Source organism: Anomaloglossus baeobatrachus, chromosome 3 (genome assembly GCF_048569485.1).
Source record: "Anomaloglossus baeobatrachus isolate aAnoBae1 chromosome 3, aAnoBae1.hap1, whole genome shotgun sequence".
NCBI lineage: Eukaryota > Metazoa > Chordata > Amphibia > Anura > Aromobatidae > Anomaloglossus > Anomaloglossus baeobatrachus.
In genome coordinates, this window is record NC_134355.1 from 158,594,924 (window position 1) to 158,612,848 (window position 17,925).

The 17,925-nt window shown below is 49.0% G+C and overlaps 1 protein-coding gene across 2 annotated transcripts in view; it reads right to left on the reverse strand.

Moving 5' to 3' along the window:
* The window catches only part of SHPRH (SNF2 histone linker PHD RING helicase), a 241,897-nt gene that overhangs the window by 75,101 nt on the left and 148,871 nt on the right, over positions 1-17,925 (reverse strand). For both annotated transcript variants that reach the window (XM_075339544.1, XM_075339545.1), the window contains 4 exons: positions 16,160-16,385; positions 14,658-14,801; positions 6,690-6,791; positions 5,223-5,294 (listed from right to left, as the gene is read on the reverse strand). In XM_075339544.1, the coding sequence (XP_075195659.1) occupies positions 5,223-5,294; positions 6,690-6,791; positions 14,658-14,801; positions 16,160-16,385 (544 nt within the window). The remainder of the gene's footprint in view (positions 1-5,222; positions 5,295-6,689; positions 6,792-14,657; positions 14,802-16,159; positions 16,386-17,925) is intronic.

The window sequence follows — 17,925 nt, forward strand, 5'->3', positions numbered from 1 at the left end:
AACAGGTGGTGAAAAGCTAGGAGAGCTAGAAGCACGGCTCTGGTTTCCAGCACATTGATTGAAAGGGCTGACTCGGACGGAGTCCAAGTGCCCTGCGCTCTGTGGTGGAGACATACCGCTCCCCAGCCAGATAGACTGGCATCCGTGGTGAGGATCACCCAGGACGGGGCCAGGAAGGAGCGCCCCTGGGACAGAGAGAGGGGACGAAGCCACCACTGAAGAAAGCTCCTGGTCTGTGGCGACAGAGCCACTAACCTCTGTAAGGAGGAAGGCCGCTTGTCCCAACAGCGGAGAATGTTCAGCTGCAGGGGGCGCAGATGGAACTGGGCAAAGGGGACAGCTTCCATTGACGCCACCATTTGACCCAGCACCTGCATCAGACGCCTGAGGGTATAACGGCGGGGCCTCAGCAGAGAGCGCACTGCCAGTTGGAGGGACTGCTGTTTGACTAAGGGCAACTTCACAAGTGCCGGCAAAGTCTCGAACTGCATCCCTAGGTATGTGAGTCTCTGGGTCGGAGTCAGAGTGGATTTGGGAAGATTGACCAGCCACCCGAATTGGGCTAGAGTGGTGAGAGTGAGCGAGACACTCCGCTGACAGTCTGCGCTGGATGAAGCCTTGACTAGAAGGTCGTCCAGGTAAGGGATCACTGCCAACCCCTGTAGGTGCAGAACCGCAATCACTGCAGCCATGACCTTGGTGAATACCCGAGGGGCTGTGGCCAACCCGAAGGGGAGAGCCACAAATTGGAAATGATCTTCTCCGATTGCAAAACGTAACCAACGCTGGTGTGAGACTGCAATTGGCACATGCAGAAAGGCATCTCTGATGTCGATGGACGCCAGGAAATCCCCTTGGGTCATTGAGGCAATGACTGATCGCAGAGACTCCATGCGAAAGTGCAGCACCTGAACATGCTTGTCGAGAAGCTTGAGATCCAGGATGGGCCGGAAAGTACCGTCCTTTTTGGGGACTAGGAAGAGATTTGAGTAGAAACCTCTGAACCGTTCCTGGGCGGGCACCGGTACAATTACTCCGTTGGCCTGCAAGGATGCCACGGCCTGTGAGAAGGCGGCGGCCTTGGAGCAGGGGGGGGTTGAGAGAAAAAATCTGTTTGGCGGACTGGAAGAAAATTCTATCCTGTAGCCGTGGGAGATGATATCTCTCACCCACTGATCGGAGACGTGTTGAAACCAAGCGTCGCCAAAGTGGGAGAGCCTGCCACCGACCAAGGACGTCGCTGGAGCGGGCAGATAGTCACGAGGAGGCTGCCTTAGTGGAGGCACCTCCTGCCGCCTTCTGTGGACGCGCTTTTGGGCGCCAGTTGGATTTCTGTTCTCCGAACAGCCGGGACCCAGCAAAAGGGAGCCCAGCAAGGTACTTCTTAGAAGAAGCATCTGCCTTCCACTCTCGAGGCCACTAGATCCTGCGGATAGTGAGGGAATTAGCCGAAGCCACCGCAGTGCGGTGAGAAGCCTCCAGCATGGCAGACAAGGCATAGGATGAAAAAGCTGAAGCTTGGGAAGTCAAGGCAACCATTTCGGGCATAGATTCCCTGAAGAGGGAATGCATCTCCTCTAGAGAAGCAGATATGGCTTTGAGAGCCCACACTGCTGCAAAAGTCGGGGAAAACGAGGCCCCCGCCGCTTCATATACGGATTTAGCAAGAAGGTCAATCTGGCGGTCAGTGGAATCCTTAAGGGAGGTGCCATCAGCCACCGACAACAGTCCGGGCTGAGAGCCTAGACACCGGGGGGTCTACCTTTGGGGACTGAGCCCACTCCTTGACCACCTCAGGTGGAAAGGGAAAACGGTCATCAGAACCGCGCTTTGGGAAGCATTTGTCAGGACAGGTCCTGGGCTTGGACACAGCGGCCTGAAAACTGGAGTGGTTAAAGAACACACTCTTTGCCCTCTTAGGCGAGGTAAACTGGTGCTTTTCTGCCAGAGAGGGTTGCTCCTCTGATACTGAGTCACTTTCGGACAGATCAATGGGGTACATGGAGTTAGCCTCCGAGCCACCTGTAAAGGCATCCTCCTCATCCTGCAAGTCCGCTCTTGAATCAGAGCCGCGGGAGAAGGAGGGAGAGGGAACCCTACGTCTCTTCTTAGGAGGACGGGGTCTGGGACCTGATGATGAATCCTCTGAGTTCCGGTCCTGAGAGAGTCCTAGCAGCAGAGGCACCCTGTGAGGGGGGCTGATGCATATTCAGCAAAGTCCTGGACAGAAGTCCCATGGACTCAGCAAAAGACTGGGAGATAGACCTAGAAAAGGTTTCTACCCAGGCCGAGGGCTCAGCCACAGGAGCAGGAGCAGCCTGAGAGACCACTGGGGGAGAGACTCCAGGCTGTGGCACCGCCAAGGTAGAGCAGGCATCGCAATGTGGATAGGTGCTCGGTTCAGGCAGCAGGAGCTTACATGCAGCGCATACAGAGTAAAGCTTTGGAGCCTTGCTCCTCGTGTGAGACATGCTGCTGGAGTGGGGGCTCTGCCAGAGAATGAACCCCAGAGAGTATATACAGAGGTCCACAACCAGAGCCGGTTGTGGCTTACCAGACCGCTGTGCTGTGCAGAGCGGTGTTGTGTGCCCTCCAGATCCCGAAGCCCGGACCCCCAAACACAGCACCTCAGCAGGAATGCAGAACGCAGACCAACGCTGAGAGAACTCTGAGAAAATGGCTGCCGGAGCGAAGAGAGGGGGCGGGACTTGCATGAAGAGCGGGATCTGGAGAGCCATAGAGACCTACAGGGGAGGAGACACGCACAGCAGTGGGGAGTGTCCCTCCCCTGTGCAGAACGGCCGCCGGGAGGAGCCGTGCTGTCCCTCTGCATGAGTGACATGCGAGGGCAGTGAAACGAAACTAGGCCTCCGGCGAAGCCGGGGCCTAAATTTGAGCGGCGAGGCCGATACGCAGGCACCATCGGCGCGGTTCTCGGGCAACAGCTAGATAACCCGCCGGAAATGTCAGAAAAAACAATAAGCACACTCTCCCCCAACAATAAAGCACAGGGACCCCCAAATATAAACGTCTCAGGTACTTAGCTGCTGAGACGCAGGGCCATGTCCCTGGAGATGAGTGCTCCGGTCCAGCAGGGTCCTGAAGGGCTGCGGATGGAGACCGGTCTCCTGCCAGGCATGGAGACCGTGCTGGCTCCCACTTCAAGCCAGAGCCCAGGAGGGATGGTGAAGGAGCACGGCATGTAAGGCTTCAGCCTAGGAAATCAACCTTACAACACCGCCGACACAGTGGGGTGAGAAGGGACATGCCGGGGGTCCAGACGTGGACCCACAGTTCTTCAAACTCATTCCAAAAGGGAAAAACCATATGAGAATGCATGTGTGGATGTATGCCTCCTGAACACAAAGCGATAAACTGGCTGGGTCTGCTCACCAGGGGGTGTATAAGCTCAGAGGGAGGAGCTACACTTTTTAGTGTAGTACTTTGTGTGTCCTCTGGAGGCAAAAGCTAAACACCCATGGTCTGGGTCTCCCAAAGGAACGATAAAGAAAAACACATCTGTGGGTTTTTTACCTGCAGATTTTCTGCACCTAATGCACTTCTTTGTGGGAAAATCTGCACATAAAACTCAGTATATACACAAGAGATCTCCCATCAATAGTTATAAACAGTATTTCTATTAACACCAAACTTCACACAAGAGTATATTATACCAATAAAAAAATATTCTTATTAAATAATTAAAAAGGAAAATATTTCGTTCAAAAAGTTAATAGTCAAATATTTACAGACAAATACAATTGTGGGGAGGTAGTCACCGCTACATTACATTAACTACATGTGCCAACGCTTAATGCGAATATTATTTATATTATCGATATGGGTTAAGGAATTACTGTTATAACTAAATACATCAGCAAAGGTAACAGAATGGTGAATTTGCTTCAAGAATTATTTCAACCCAGAAGTAAAATATCAAGTACCGTATATAGTCGAGTATAAGCCGACCCGAGTATAAGCCGAGGCCCCTAATTTACCACAAAAGGCTGGGAAAACGTATTGCCTCGAGTATAAACCTAGTGTGAGAAATGCAACAGCCACTGGAAAATTTAAAAAATAAAAGTATATACCAATAAAATGTAATGTGCCCATATTGTCCCTTGTAGTAATGTGCCCCATAGTAGCGTGCCCCATCCTTATGGCCCATAGTAATGTGCTCATCCTGCAGTAATGTGTCCTGCAGTAATGTGTCCATCCTTTAGTAATGTCTTCATTCCGGTCCTCTATGCTGTTGAACACACACACACACACACACACACACACACACACCACACACACACACGTTCTCCGTTCCCGCGGTGTCCTCGGCTACTTCTTGCAGTCCATAGGTACGTAGACCCCTCAGTGATCTCTCCCGAAACTGCCGCTGCAGGCTGTTGTTATGACTTTACTGCAGTTGGATGCTTTGCGGCGCCGTAAAGCATTTAACTACAGTAAAACATAACAGCAGCAGCCCTGTGCAGAGGACACGATCATTGAGGGGTGCTTCTTTCAGTCCGCATGCACACAGACCCTTTGGTGATCTCATCCAGTTCATGTAGCCGCCACTCCAGTCATAGTTTTACTGCAGTTGAATGCTTTGCGGCGCCGCAAAGCATTTAACTGCAGTAAACCCACGATGGCAGCCTGCAGCGGCGGCTCTGGGCGAGATCACCGAGGAGTCTAAGTGCCTGTGGACTGCAAGAAGCACCCCTCAAAAATCGTATCCGCTGCACAGGGCCACCGTTAACTGCAAGAAGCAGCTAAGGACACAGCAAGAATAGAAGACAGGTGAGTATAATTTTTATATGGGAACCTCATTCGAGTATAAGCCGAGGGGGGAGTTTTCAGCATAAAAAAAAAATAGGCTGAAAAACTAGGCTTATACTCGAGTATATACAGTAATAAAATATAGAGAACAATCAAAAATATAAGGAATTGAAATACATATCCGGCAACATGCGATATGTGCCATAAATGTCAGATGCTAAATCCACGATCTGGAATGCTTGAATAATTCTGGAACTCCCATAGAAGCAAATGGCCGTAAAAGCATTGCATCGAGTTGGGGTACTCTCATTCTTGAGACTAATGCACATCCAAGAGATGGGACTAGCACCTGTCAGACTTGTATGACATATCCCTTGGCTATGCTCAAAGCCTGAAATAGAACCACTCTTAAGAAAAGCATAACATGTTAGAATGTGGGTTCAATTAATTACCTGTTTTCCCAGGGTTTTTGCACATATTGGACAAGGCTCTGGATTTTCTCCTCCGCTGGTTTTGTCCTGAGACTAAAATAGAAGCAAACACTTCAGTTATTTTGCTCTCACCAACAGAAGGTCATCTAACGTGGCCTGGCTAAATTGTTTTTCCAGAAAGAAATGAGCCGGCACATCGCCGCTGACCCTTTGTAATGTTCGGTACTCCCAAGAATAAATGAGAAAAGGATAAAACTTTATGACAGTGACAATATTTGGAAATCCATAGAATCCTAGGCTACAAGAACTGGTGAAGAAACCCATAAAATCATTATAGGGGTTTTACCAAGACAATAAATCCATGCTGGGTAAAAGATTTTGGAAAGATAAGCTTTTAAAATGAAATTTATATTAAAAAATTCAGCATTTTTGTAATGAAAGAGCCTGGCAGAATTGATATAAGCAGTTGTCACTGAACGCACAGAGAGCACTTCTTCCATGACTGTGATTGACAGCTGGCCTATACTGTGTCCCCGTCAGACAGTGCTGTTCCATTAAGCCGGCTTGCTGCACGGTACAGGCCAGCAGACACTCTCGAAAGAAGCGCTGACTGCATTCACAGCGGCATAGGCATATAACGGAGTGATTTCCTCTTTCAGCAGTGTTCTGGGCCCTACTTACAGAGGGTTGTTTGTGCTCCCCGCTCTCGGCACACACAACCCATTTACTACTACTTGAAAATAAATTGCATTTGAAACGTTTAGGCTATGTGCCCACGGGGACAGTGTCCTGCGCTTATATCCGCAGAACATTCCGCAGGAGCTCCCAGGAAACCGCACCACAACTTCTGTCTGTTTCCTTGCTGCGGAATGTCCTTCAGATATGCTGCGGGCATTCTGCATTGAGGATACAGTACCATGGCTTCGACACTGCATCCTCAATGCAGAACAAGTGCTGCAGTGATTGGGGGAGTTCATACTTCCCTCCATCATGCAGCACCTCGCTTTCCGGCGGCTGGGTCACTGTTAGCGTCTGCAGGAGAAAGTGGGCGGGCCTGAACTAGCTCCGGCTGTCACGCGACCGGAGTTCGTGCAGGCCCCGCCCACCTCTTCCTTCCTGTACCTGGATTCACCGCGCTCCTGTACACCAGACGGAGAAAGTGATTCTGGTGAGGCAGGTAAGTATATGGGACCCTGCGGAGAAATCCGCAGGAATAATTGACATGCTGCTGATTTTTCCGCAGGGAAATCCGCATTATTTCCGCTGCGGAAAAATCCGCAGCGTGGGCACAGCAGTTCCCAAATGCCATAGAAATGGCTGGGCAGTAGCTGTGCTGCAGATTTTGAAAAATCCGCGGAATTTCCGCAGCGTGGGCACATAGCCTTAATCTGTTTCCAAAATCTTTGTGGTGATACCCCTTTAAAGTGTCAAAATCAACAAACCCCAATTACGTGTCTATATCACTGAATTGCAGATGCTCATAAATACCTTTTCTAAGTTTGTAAGGTATAGCAGCTGGCCCAATTTTTTCTGCAACTGAGACTTTGCCACGGCTTTGTCATTAAGCAACTTCACACGATTCTGCTCCACCTGCAGAGACAAAAGGAGAAAACATTTAATGAGTAACTGTCAGTTTATTTTTTATTTCATAACTCAATAGTACACATGAAAATAACAAACTTTGTTACATATATCTTACCATACAAATCTTTTCTCCTGGACTTTTCATTCCTTCTCAAAATTCTCAATTCATGGGTAAAATCTGTTTTGACTAAAGACTGATCGTTACATTACTGATATAGGACAGGACAGCTGCTACTGAGAGCATTCTAGCTCTAGCTCCACCTCCTCCCCTCTACATAGAATGTTATCAGTACTAACTGTCATGTCCTATCTCAGTAATGTAACAATCTGTCTTTACTCTACACAGTTTTTACCCATGAATTGAGAATTTTGAAAGCCATCAGTCCTGGCTGTGAGAGAAGCAGATTTCGCTGATAAAAATAAGTGCCTTTTTAATATATTTCATCTCAGAAATCTGCTTCTTTCTCTGCCAGAATTGATCTGTCATTATCAAAATTCTCAGTTCTGAGATAAAATCTGTACTCGGTGAAGACTTTCCCATTACTGAGATGGGAAATAGCAGTTGGTACTGATGAGATTCTATGATGATGGGAGGGGGAGGAGCTAGAGGCAGAGCTCCGCCCCCTCTACATAGGAGAGGACAGTTGTTACTAATAAGATTCTATCTCAAGTAAGGTAATAATCTGTCTTCAATCAACAGAGATTTTAACTGTGAATTGAAAATCCAGGAAGAGAAAGAAGCAGATTTCTCTAAAAAGATACAGGACAAAGTTGCTGATTTTCATGTACACTATTGAATTATGAAATGAAAATTGTGGTTACTTGTTAAGCATTTCTAAGACCTTTAACCCCTTCAGCCCCCGGGCGCTCTCCGTTTTTGAATTTTTGCTCCCCTTCTTCCAAGAGCCGTAACTTTTTTATTTTTCCGTCAATCTTGCCATATGAGGGCTTGTTTTTTGCGGGACAAGTTGTAGTTTTAAATAAAACCATACGTTTTACCATATGGTGTACTGAAAAACAGCAAAAAAATTCCAAGTGTGAAAAAACTGCAAAAAAAGTGTGATGGCACAATAGTTTTTGGGATGTTTTATTCACGGTGTTCACTATATGGTAAAACTGATGAGTGGGTATGATTCCTGAGGTCGGTGCGAGTTTGTAGACACCAAACATGTATAGGTTTACTTGTATCTAAAGGGGTTAAAAAAAAGAGAATTTTGTTTACTTACCATAAATTCTTTTTCTTATAGTTCCGACATGGGAGACCCAGACCATGGGTGTATAGCTTCTGCCTCCGGAGGACACACAAAGTACTACACTAAAAGTGTAGCTCCTCCCTCCGAGCATATACACCCCCTGGATGACAAATCCAACCAGTTTAGTGCAAAAGCTGAAGGAGGACATCCACCCATAAGTAGAGATAGAGTAAAACCCGGAATAACCGGAACCTCTGTCTACAACAACAGCCGGTGAAAAACACACGAAACAAGAAAACTGCCAACAGGCAACAGGGAGGGTGCTGGGTCTCCCATGTCGGAACTATAAGAAAAAGAATTTACGGTAAGTAAACAAAATTCTCTTTTTCTTCATCGTTCCTTATGGGAGACCCAGACCATGGGACGTCTCAAAGCAGTCCATGGGTGGGAAATAAACAGAAACTGAGAAGTAGGCAAAACCTAACTTCACCAATGGGCGACAGCCGCCCGAAGGATGCGTCTGCCCAAGCTCGCATCTGCCGAAGCATGAGCATGCACTTGGTAGTGCTTCGAAAAGGTGTGCAGACTAGACCAAGCGGCAGCCTGACAGACCTGCTGAGCCGTAGCCTGGTGCCTGAAAGCCCAAGAGGCACCGACAGCTCTGGTCGAGTGCGCCTTAATCCCCGGCGGGGGAGGCACCTGAGAACATTGGTAGGCATCGGCTATAGCCGACCTAATCCAACGAGCTAGGGTCGGTTTAGAAGCCGAGAGACCCTTGCGCTGACCTGTGGTCAGCACAAAAAGAGAGGTGCACCGCCTAAGAACAGCGGTGCGTGACACATAGATCCGGAGCGTCCGCACCAAATCTAAAGCATGCAACGCTTTTTCAAAGCGATGCACAGGGGCCGAACAAAAGGAGACAATGAAATGTCTTGGTTAAGGTGGAAAGGAGACACCACCTTAGGGAGAAAACCCGGAGTCGGACGGAGAACCACCTTGTCTTGGTGAAAAAACGAAAAAGGGTGACTCCGAAGAGAGCACAGTCAAATCAGAGACTCTCCTGAGAGAAGTTATGGCCACTAGAAAGACCACTTTCTGTGAAAGACGAAACAACGAAACCTCCCTAAGAGGCTCATAGGGGGGTTTCTGTAAGGCCGTGAGGACCAGATTAAGGTCCCAGGGATCCAGAGGTCGTCGGTAAGGCGGAATGATGTGAGATGCGCCCTGCATGAAGGTGCGCACCTGAGCCAGCCGGGCGATATGCCGCTGGAACAACACTGACAGAGCCGAGACCTGTCCCTTGAGGGAATTGAGGGATAGTCCTAGCTGCAGACCGGACTGTAGAAAGGACAGGATGGTCGGCAAGGAAAAACGGCCAAAGAGCATGGCCGGAAGAGCGACACCAGGACAGGAAGATTCTCCAAGTACTGTGGTAAATCCTGCCCGAGGAAGACTTCCGAGCCTGAGTCATAGTGGAGATGACCTCGGAAGGAGTGCCTGAAGCCGTAAGGATCCAGGACTCAAGAGCCACGCCGTCCATCTGAGAGCCGCAGAATTCTGGCGGAAAAACGGACCTTGTGAGAGAAGGTCTGGGCGGTCCGGGAGATGCCACGGCACCTCTACGGACAGACGGAGCAGGTCTGGGAACCAAGCTCGCCTGGGCCAGTCTGGGGCGATGAGTATGACCCGACGGCCCTCCATTCTGATCTTGCGCAGGACTCTGGGCAAGAGAGCTAGAGGGGGAAACACGTAGGCCAGACGGAACTGGGACCAATCCTGAACCAGCGCGTCCGCCGCCAAGGCCTGAGGATCGTGGGAGCGAGCCACGTAAACCGGAACCTTGTTGTTGTGCCGGGATGCCATTAGATCCACTTCCGGAGTGCCCCACTTGCGGCAGATTGACCGGAACACTGCCGGATGCAGGGCCCACTCGCCGCTGTCCATGGTTTGACGGCTGAGATAATGTTCCTCCCAGTTTTCTACGCCTGGATTGTGGACTGCGGATATGGTGGACTTGGAGTCCTCCGTCCACTGAAGGATGCGTTGAATTTCCAACAGGGCTAGGCGGCTGCGAGTCCCGCCCTGGTGATTGATGTAGGCAACTGCTGTCGCGTTGTCTGACTGGACTCGAATGTGCTTGCCCGCCGACAGGTGGTGAAAAGCTACGAGAGCTAGGAGCACAGCTCTGATTTCCAGCACATTGATCGAGAGGGCTGATTCGGACGGAGTCCAAGTGCCCTGTGCTCGGTGGTGGAGAAACTGCTCCCCAGCCGGATAGACTGGCATCCGTGGTGGGAATCACCCAGGACGGGGCCAGAAAGGAGCGTCCCTGGGACTGCAAGGAAGAGGTCCGCTTGACGCCACCATCTGACCCAGCACCTGCATGAGGTGCCTGATGGAATGACGGCGGAGCCTCAGCAGAGAGCGAACCGCCAGATGAAGGGACTGCCGTTTGACTAAGGGCAGCTTCACAAGTGCCAGCAGAGTCACGAATTGCATCCCTAGGTACGTAAGTTCCTGGGTCGGGGTCAGAGTGGACTTGGGCAGCTTGACAAGCCACCCGAATTGAACAAGCGTGGCGAGAGTGAGCGAGACACTCCGCTGAGAGTGAGCGAGACACTCCGCTGAGAGTCTGTACTGGATGAAGCCTTGACTAGAAGGTCGTCCAGGTAAGGAATCACTGCCAACCCCTGGAGGTGCAGAACCGCAACCACTGCTGCCATGACCTTGGTGAATACACGAGGGGCCGTGGCTAACCCGAAGGGGAGAGCCACGAATAGGAAATGTTCCTCTCCGATTACAAAACGTAGCCACCGCTGGTGTGAAACTGCGATTGGCACATGCAGATAGACATCTCTGATGTCGATGGATGCTAAGAAATCTCCTTGAGTCATTGACTGATCGCAGAGACTCCATGCAAAAATGCCGCACCTGAACATGCTTGTTGAGAAGCTTGAGATCCAGGTCGGAAGGCACCGTCCTTTTCGGGGACTAGGAAGAGATTTGAGTAGAAATCTCAGAACCGTTCCCAGTCGGGAACTGGTACAATTACTCCATTGGTCTGCAAGAATGCCACGGCCTGTGAGAAGGCGGCGGCCTTGGAGCAGGGGGGAGTTGACAGAAAAAATCTGTTTGGCGGGCTGGATAGAATTCTATTCTGTAGCCGTGGGAGATGGTATCCCACACCCACTGATCGAAGACGTGTTGAAACCACACGTCGCCCAAGTGGGAGAGCCTGCCACCGACCAAAGGACGTTGCTGGCGCGGCCAGATAATCAAGAGGAGGCTGCCTTGGTGGCAGCAGCTCCTGCGGACTTCTGAGGACGCGGCTTCATGCGCCAGTTGGTTTACGGACCTTGGCTGAGTTAGTGGACGAGGCTGAGGGCTTAGAGGATGACCAGTTAGAGGAACGAAAGGAACGAAACCTCGACTGGTCCTGCCCTGGACAGGATTCCTGGGTTTGTGGCATGGAAGTACTCTTCCTGCCAAAAGCTTCCTTAATAATTTCATCCAGTTGTTCACCGAATAGACTGGTCCCAGCAAAAGGGAGCCCAGCAAGGTACTTCTTAAGAAGCATCTGCCTTCCGCTCTCGAAGCCACAGGAGCCTGCGGATAGCGAGGGAAGCAGTCGAGGCCACCGCAGTGCGGTGACAGTCTCCAGCATGGCAGACATGGCATAGGATGAAAAGACTGAAGCCTGGAAGTTAAGGCAACCATTTTGGGCATAGAGTCCCTGTGAGGGAATGCATCTCCTCCAGCGAAGCAGAGATGGCTTTGAGAGCCCGCACTGCTGCAAAAGATGGGGAGAACGAGGCCCCTGCCGCCTCATATATAGATTTGGCCAGAAGGTCAACCTGGCGGACAGTGGAATCCTTAGAGAGGTGCCGTCAGCCACTGATACAACTGTCCGGGCTGAAAGACTAGACACCGGAGGGTCCACCCTTGGTGAATGAGCCCACTCCTTGAACACCTCTGGTGGAAGGGGAAAACAGTCATCAGAACCACGCTTTGGGAAGCGTCTGTCAGGACAGGCTCTGGGCTAGGTCACCGTGGGCTGAAAAACTGGAGTGGTTAAGGAACACACTCCTTGTTCTCTTAAGGTATACTGATGCCTTTCTGCCAACGGGGGATGCTCCCCTGATACAGGCGGATTGAGGTCCAGTACAAATATAATGGACGCAATCAAATCATTAGCATCTGCGTCACCTTCGGACAGCTCAATGGGGTACATGAAGTAGCGTCCGAGCCCCTAGTAAAGGCATCCTCCTCGTCCTGCGAGTCAGCTCGTGAATCAGAGCCGCGGGACGAGGAAGGAAAGGGGACCCTGCGTCTCCATTTTAGGAGGACGGGGTCTGAGACCAGATGAAGAATCCTCTGTGAGCTTTGCTGAGCGAGCAGCAGAAGCGCCCTGAGAAGGGGGCTGATGCATGCTCAGCAGTGTCCGGGACAGCTGTCCCCTGGAGAGAGGGATTCTACCCAAACCGGGGGTTCAGCCACCGGAGCCGGAGCGGCCGGAGGGACCACTGAGGAGCTTCCAGGCTGAGGGACCACTATGTTAGAGCAAGCATCACAATGTGGTTATGTGCTCGGTACAGGCAGTACGAGTCTACATGCAGTGCATATTAAGAACAGCCTTGCAGCCCTGCTCTGATGTGAGACATGCTGCAGAAGTGGGGGCTCTGTCCAGAATGACCCCCAGCAGAGTATATAAACAGAGTATATAAGCAGCTGCACAACCGGAGGTTGTGGCTTGCCAGACCGTTTAACATAGAGACATCTCTGTGCCCTCCAGATCCCCCAGCCCAGGCCCCCATTTGTCACAATGTGGTTATGCAGACATTAAGAACGCTGATAAAATGGCGCCGGAGCGAGGAGAGGGGGCGGGGCCTACTCTGAGAGCGGGATCCGGAGGGCAAATGAGGTATACAGGGGAGGGAATCTTTCCTCAGTGAGGAGTGTCCGTTCCCTGTGCTGAACAGCCGCTGGGCGGAGCCGCACTGTCCCTCTGCATGACTGACATGCAGGGGCAGTGAAAATCGAAACTAGGCCTGAGGCGAAGCCGGGGCCTAGATTTAAACATGCGGCCTGCGTGCAGGCACCATCGGCGCGGTTCTCCAGTGAAAACTGGAGAACCGGCCGGAAATGTTAACACAGTCATATAACACACTCTCCCCAATATATAAGTACAAGGGACCCCTGGAAAGACCACTTTCTGTGGTAATAACGTCTCAATACTTAAGTTTGTGAGACGCAGGTGCCAGGTCCCTGGGGGGGGTGAGCGCTCCGTCCGGCAGGATCCTGAAAGGGCTGCGGATGGAGACCGGTCTCCTGCAAAGCAGTGAGAACCGTGATGGCTCCCACTTCAAGCCAGAGCCACAGGGGATGGTGAAGGAGCGCGGCATGTAAAGGCTCCAGCCTTGTAAAATCAACCTTAACAGCACCGCCGACACAGTGGGGTGAGAAGGGACATGCCGGGAGTCCAGATTGGACCCGCTTTTCTTCCAAATCTTTGAAATCAAAAATCAAAATTCAGAGAATGCATGTGTGTGTGTGACCTCCTGAACACAAAGCATTGAACTGGTTGGATTTGTCATCCAGGGGGTGTATATGCTCGGAGGGAGGAGCTACACTTTTAGTGTAGTACTTTGTGTGTCCTCCGGAGGCAGAAGCTATACACCCATGGTCTGGGTCTCCCATAAGGAACGATGAAGAAAAATTCACAAATTTGTCCAATAAAAATGGCATACGTTTTGTACCATTTTCCGAAACCCGTAGCGTTCTCATTTTTTGGGATGTATGGCTCAGTGACTGCTTATTTTTTGCGTCTCGAGCTGACGTTTGTAACTGTACCATTTTTGCGCAGATGCTACGTTTTGATCGCCTGTTATTGCATTTTGTGTAAAACTTGCGGCAACCAAAAAACGTAATTTTGGCGTTTGGTAAACGGCGTAGTGGCAAAAAAATTCCAATCAGATTAACTGATTTTATATTTTAATAGAACGGGCATTTCTGAACGCGGCGATACCAAATATGTGTATATTTATTTTTAACCCTTTAATTTTCAGTGGGTGAAAGGGGGGTGATTTGAACTTTTAGGTTTTTTTTTTAAACTTTTTTTTTTACTTTTTTTTTTAATTTTTTTAGTCCCCCTAGGGGGCTATAGCGATCAGCAATCCGATCGCTCTGTCCCATCTGCTGATCACAGCTATACAGCTCTAAACAGCAGATATGGTCACCTCCTGCTTCACTGGCCTCCCAGCCAAGTGAAAACGAAAGTGACTCGTCATAGCTGCAGGCGTCATCACATGACCCTGTGCTACCATGGCAACCACCGAAAGTCACGTGATCACTCACGTGACTTCCGGTGGGGGCGGCGGTAAGTAAAAATCGTAACCGCGCGTATATACATCTCGCTGCCAGACTTTGGCAGCGAGATGTAAGGGGTTAATGTTACGGGTAAAATGCGATTCCACTTGTAACATGCAGGCACACATGTCAGCTGTTCAAAACATCTGATATGTGCGCCGATCACCGCATCCTACCCGCGGCAGGGGGCGGGGCTTAGCGGCACACGCTCCATGACGGAAAGATCCGTCAAAGGTCGTTAAGGGGTTAAGGAGGTATAATGAGAGAAACACTTTTGCACTTGAAAATGACTGTGCTGTATGTATGCACCAACCTCGTGTGGTTCAATGATGTGAAGAACAGGAGGGTTAGGCTTGGGTTCATCGGGAAGCCGGACTCTGAGCCTCTGGGTTGCCATTGACAGCTCATCAATTGCAGACACATGGTTACGTAGGACCATCCAGTATTCATGAAGTAACTAAAGTCACCATTCGAGGAAAAAAAAATAAAAACAAAAAACAATATATTCTGCATGATTAAAGCTAATAAAACTCATTTAAGAATATAAATGATTTTAATAGGTTTACAATCTTTTGATAGCAGTCATTGGTTAAAGGGGCTGTTCAAGATCTTAATAGATATCCTCAGGAGAGGTCATAGATATCAGATCATTGGAGTCAGACATCATAATTCTCCACCAATCAGGTATTATCAGGTGCTGTGGCGACTGGACTACAAAGTGTATGGAGACGGAGCAGTCCAGCTGTCTAGTGGCTGTTCTCATGTACTGCAGTTCATCTCTAGCAAATAGGAGGCGAGTTGCAGTACCCAAGAATATCCACTACAGTGTGTGCTGTGAACTTCAAACTGCCACGGGACTTGATAAATGCTGATCTGAAGAAGTGTGCAACCACGCAAAACGCGCATAATTTGGTGGGGACTCCCTCCTCTTAGCACTACTGGCACTATACAATTCACCAAGTAACTTTTCATTACTTTCGTATCTAAGGGGAAAACCTTTTTCAATGCGGAGACTGACAAACCAACCTGGTTGTCGGTGAGGAGTCTTATAGCTGCAATGCTCCTCTGGGTAATATTCAAATTGTCTCTTCAGGGAGGAAGGAGATGAACTCTAGCGCCACCTATTGGAAGTAGTAATCCTAAAACTCAAAAGTGGCCCTTTAATGAGCCTTGTCATATGGTTTGTCAGTCTCCAGAAGGAGAAACGTTTTCCCCTTAGACCCCAGTAGAGCTTCTCATACAGTCAGATCAGATCTCATACTTTGCACTGATGAGGAGCAATCATCCCGAAACACAGTGTCTGCAAATTGAGGTTCTGATCTGGCATAAATGCTAGGTCATATGAAAAAGCTTGTTAGAAGGGTCACTTTTGACTTTTAGGATTGCTACTTCCAATAGCTGGCACTAGAGTTAGTCTCCTTTTTCTCTGAAGAGACAGTTTGAACATTACTTTGGTATGAATGTTTCTCTCCCCTGTGATGGCTCTTGTATATAAAGTATTGACCATTGTCTCCATATGTTCACTGCTTCCACCACAGGTGGCTTTATGCATTGTATTGAACATACGATATACTGTGCTAACTTTCCCGCAGTTGTGCTGTTTTGTACTCCACTCACTTGCCATTTATGTATATTAATAAATTTGTATTTGTCTTTTTGCAACCGATTATCCATGTTGCATTTTTTTGCTCATAAATTATAGTGGAAGTTTCTGCACCTTAGAAGCCACATAGTGCCTAAGTGTCACTATTTGAAAGTATTTCCTCCTTATGGATTTTGTTTGTATAACGTCACTAAATCAACTAGCGAACTCACCTTATATTCTTTTTTCCAAGCCTCAAAAAGCTCCATGAAGCATGTGCCTTCATCAGTAAGCCTGGGATCCATGCGGTGACTTCTGGCAAATGCCAGGATCGCTTTCAGAGATCTCTCAAGCTCACTGGCTGCCCACAGGCCGCGGCTGGTTTTAGGCAAACGATCATCCACCAATCCATTTTCTTCTTCAATCATTTCCTCAAAAATAGCAGTCTGTCCTTTTACCCTGAAATGTAAATTAGAACAATAAAATTATCTGACACAACTTAAAAGAAAAAAAAATGAAATTTCCTCATCTGTACCTGATTTCAGAGTACAAACAGACATCAGACCTGAGGAGGCTGTGTACTTTCTTTGAAAATTTATGTCAGATAGGTATATGGTGATTTTTAAAGTTTTCTTGCCAGTTATTGTCTGGATAAAAAAAAAGGTTTATTTCAATATTGATTAAAGGGGGCTTTACACGCTACGACATCGCTAATGCGAACTCATTGGGGTCACGGAATTGGTGACGCACATCCGGCCGCATTAGCGATGCCGTTGCGTGTGACACCGATGAGTGATTTTGCATCATTGCAAAAACGTGCAAAAATCGCTCATCGGTGACATGGGGATCCATTCTCAAAAATCGTTACTGCAGCAGTAACGAGGTTGTTCCTCGTTCCTGCGGCAGCACACATCGCTCCGTGTGACACCGCAGGAACGAGGAAACTCTCCTTACCTGCCTCCCGGCCGCTATGCAGAAGGAAGGAGGTGGGCGGGATGTTACGTCCCGCTCAGCTCCGCCCCTCCGCTGCTATTGGGTGGCCGCTCAGTGACGTCGCTGTGACGCCGCATGGACCGCCCCCTTAGAAAGGAGGTGGTTCGCCGGTCACAACGACGTCGCCGGGCAGGTAAGTATATGTGACGGGTCTGGGCGATGTTGTGCGCCACGGGCAGCGATTTGCCCGTGTCGCGCAACAGATAAGGGCAAGTACCCACACTAGCGATATCGGGACAGATATCGCAGCGTGTAAAGCTCGCTTTATTCAAAAAAGATTTTGCAACCAATCTGACACAGATTTTTAGAGTACACAAGCCTCATTGGGTCCAAGTGTCCTGTTTAATAATGTATGCGATTTGTATTTCTTGTAACTAATTTTTTATCTGGATATGAAACTTTCCAATACAGATGAAAAGGTACTCAGAAGCTAGCTTGTAAGTAAATTACATAGTTAATTATAGCATGAGACATAATAAGCATTCCTAAATACGTTTTTCAGGACATTCGTAAAACTAAATGTTGGGAGCTAGGTCAGAGAAAATAAACTTATTTGGTACTCACCATAAAATCTTTCTAGTAGCTTTCATTGAGGGATACAGGAACCATGGGCTCGACGGCAAATCAGTGGGCAAGTTAGTCCATGGTTCTAGTGTCCCACAATGAAGCGACTGAGAAAATTGATGTAGCAAAGAGTACTGTACTTCAGTGTTAGCTTCAGAAATTTTAGCTATGAAAGGTATTAAAAAAACAATCCATAAAAACATACTGCCGGTGTCCTTTTGAGTCCACTCAAGGTCCACCTGATGTGTCCAGTGCAGGTGGTCAGACATGCTGTAACTTGGATTGATCTTCACGTGGAAGGATGGCGGAATGATTTAAGATCTCCTTCTCTGCTCCCCTTGCATCTCCTTTTCCCACAATCATATCCAAGATTTCTCCCCCGAGCATCCCTCATACTATAACTCTCTGCCACAACATACCAGACTCTCCCCTACCTTGACAA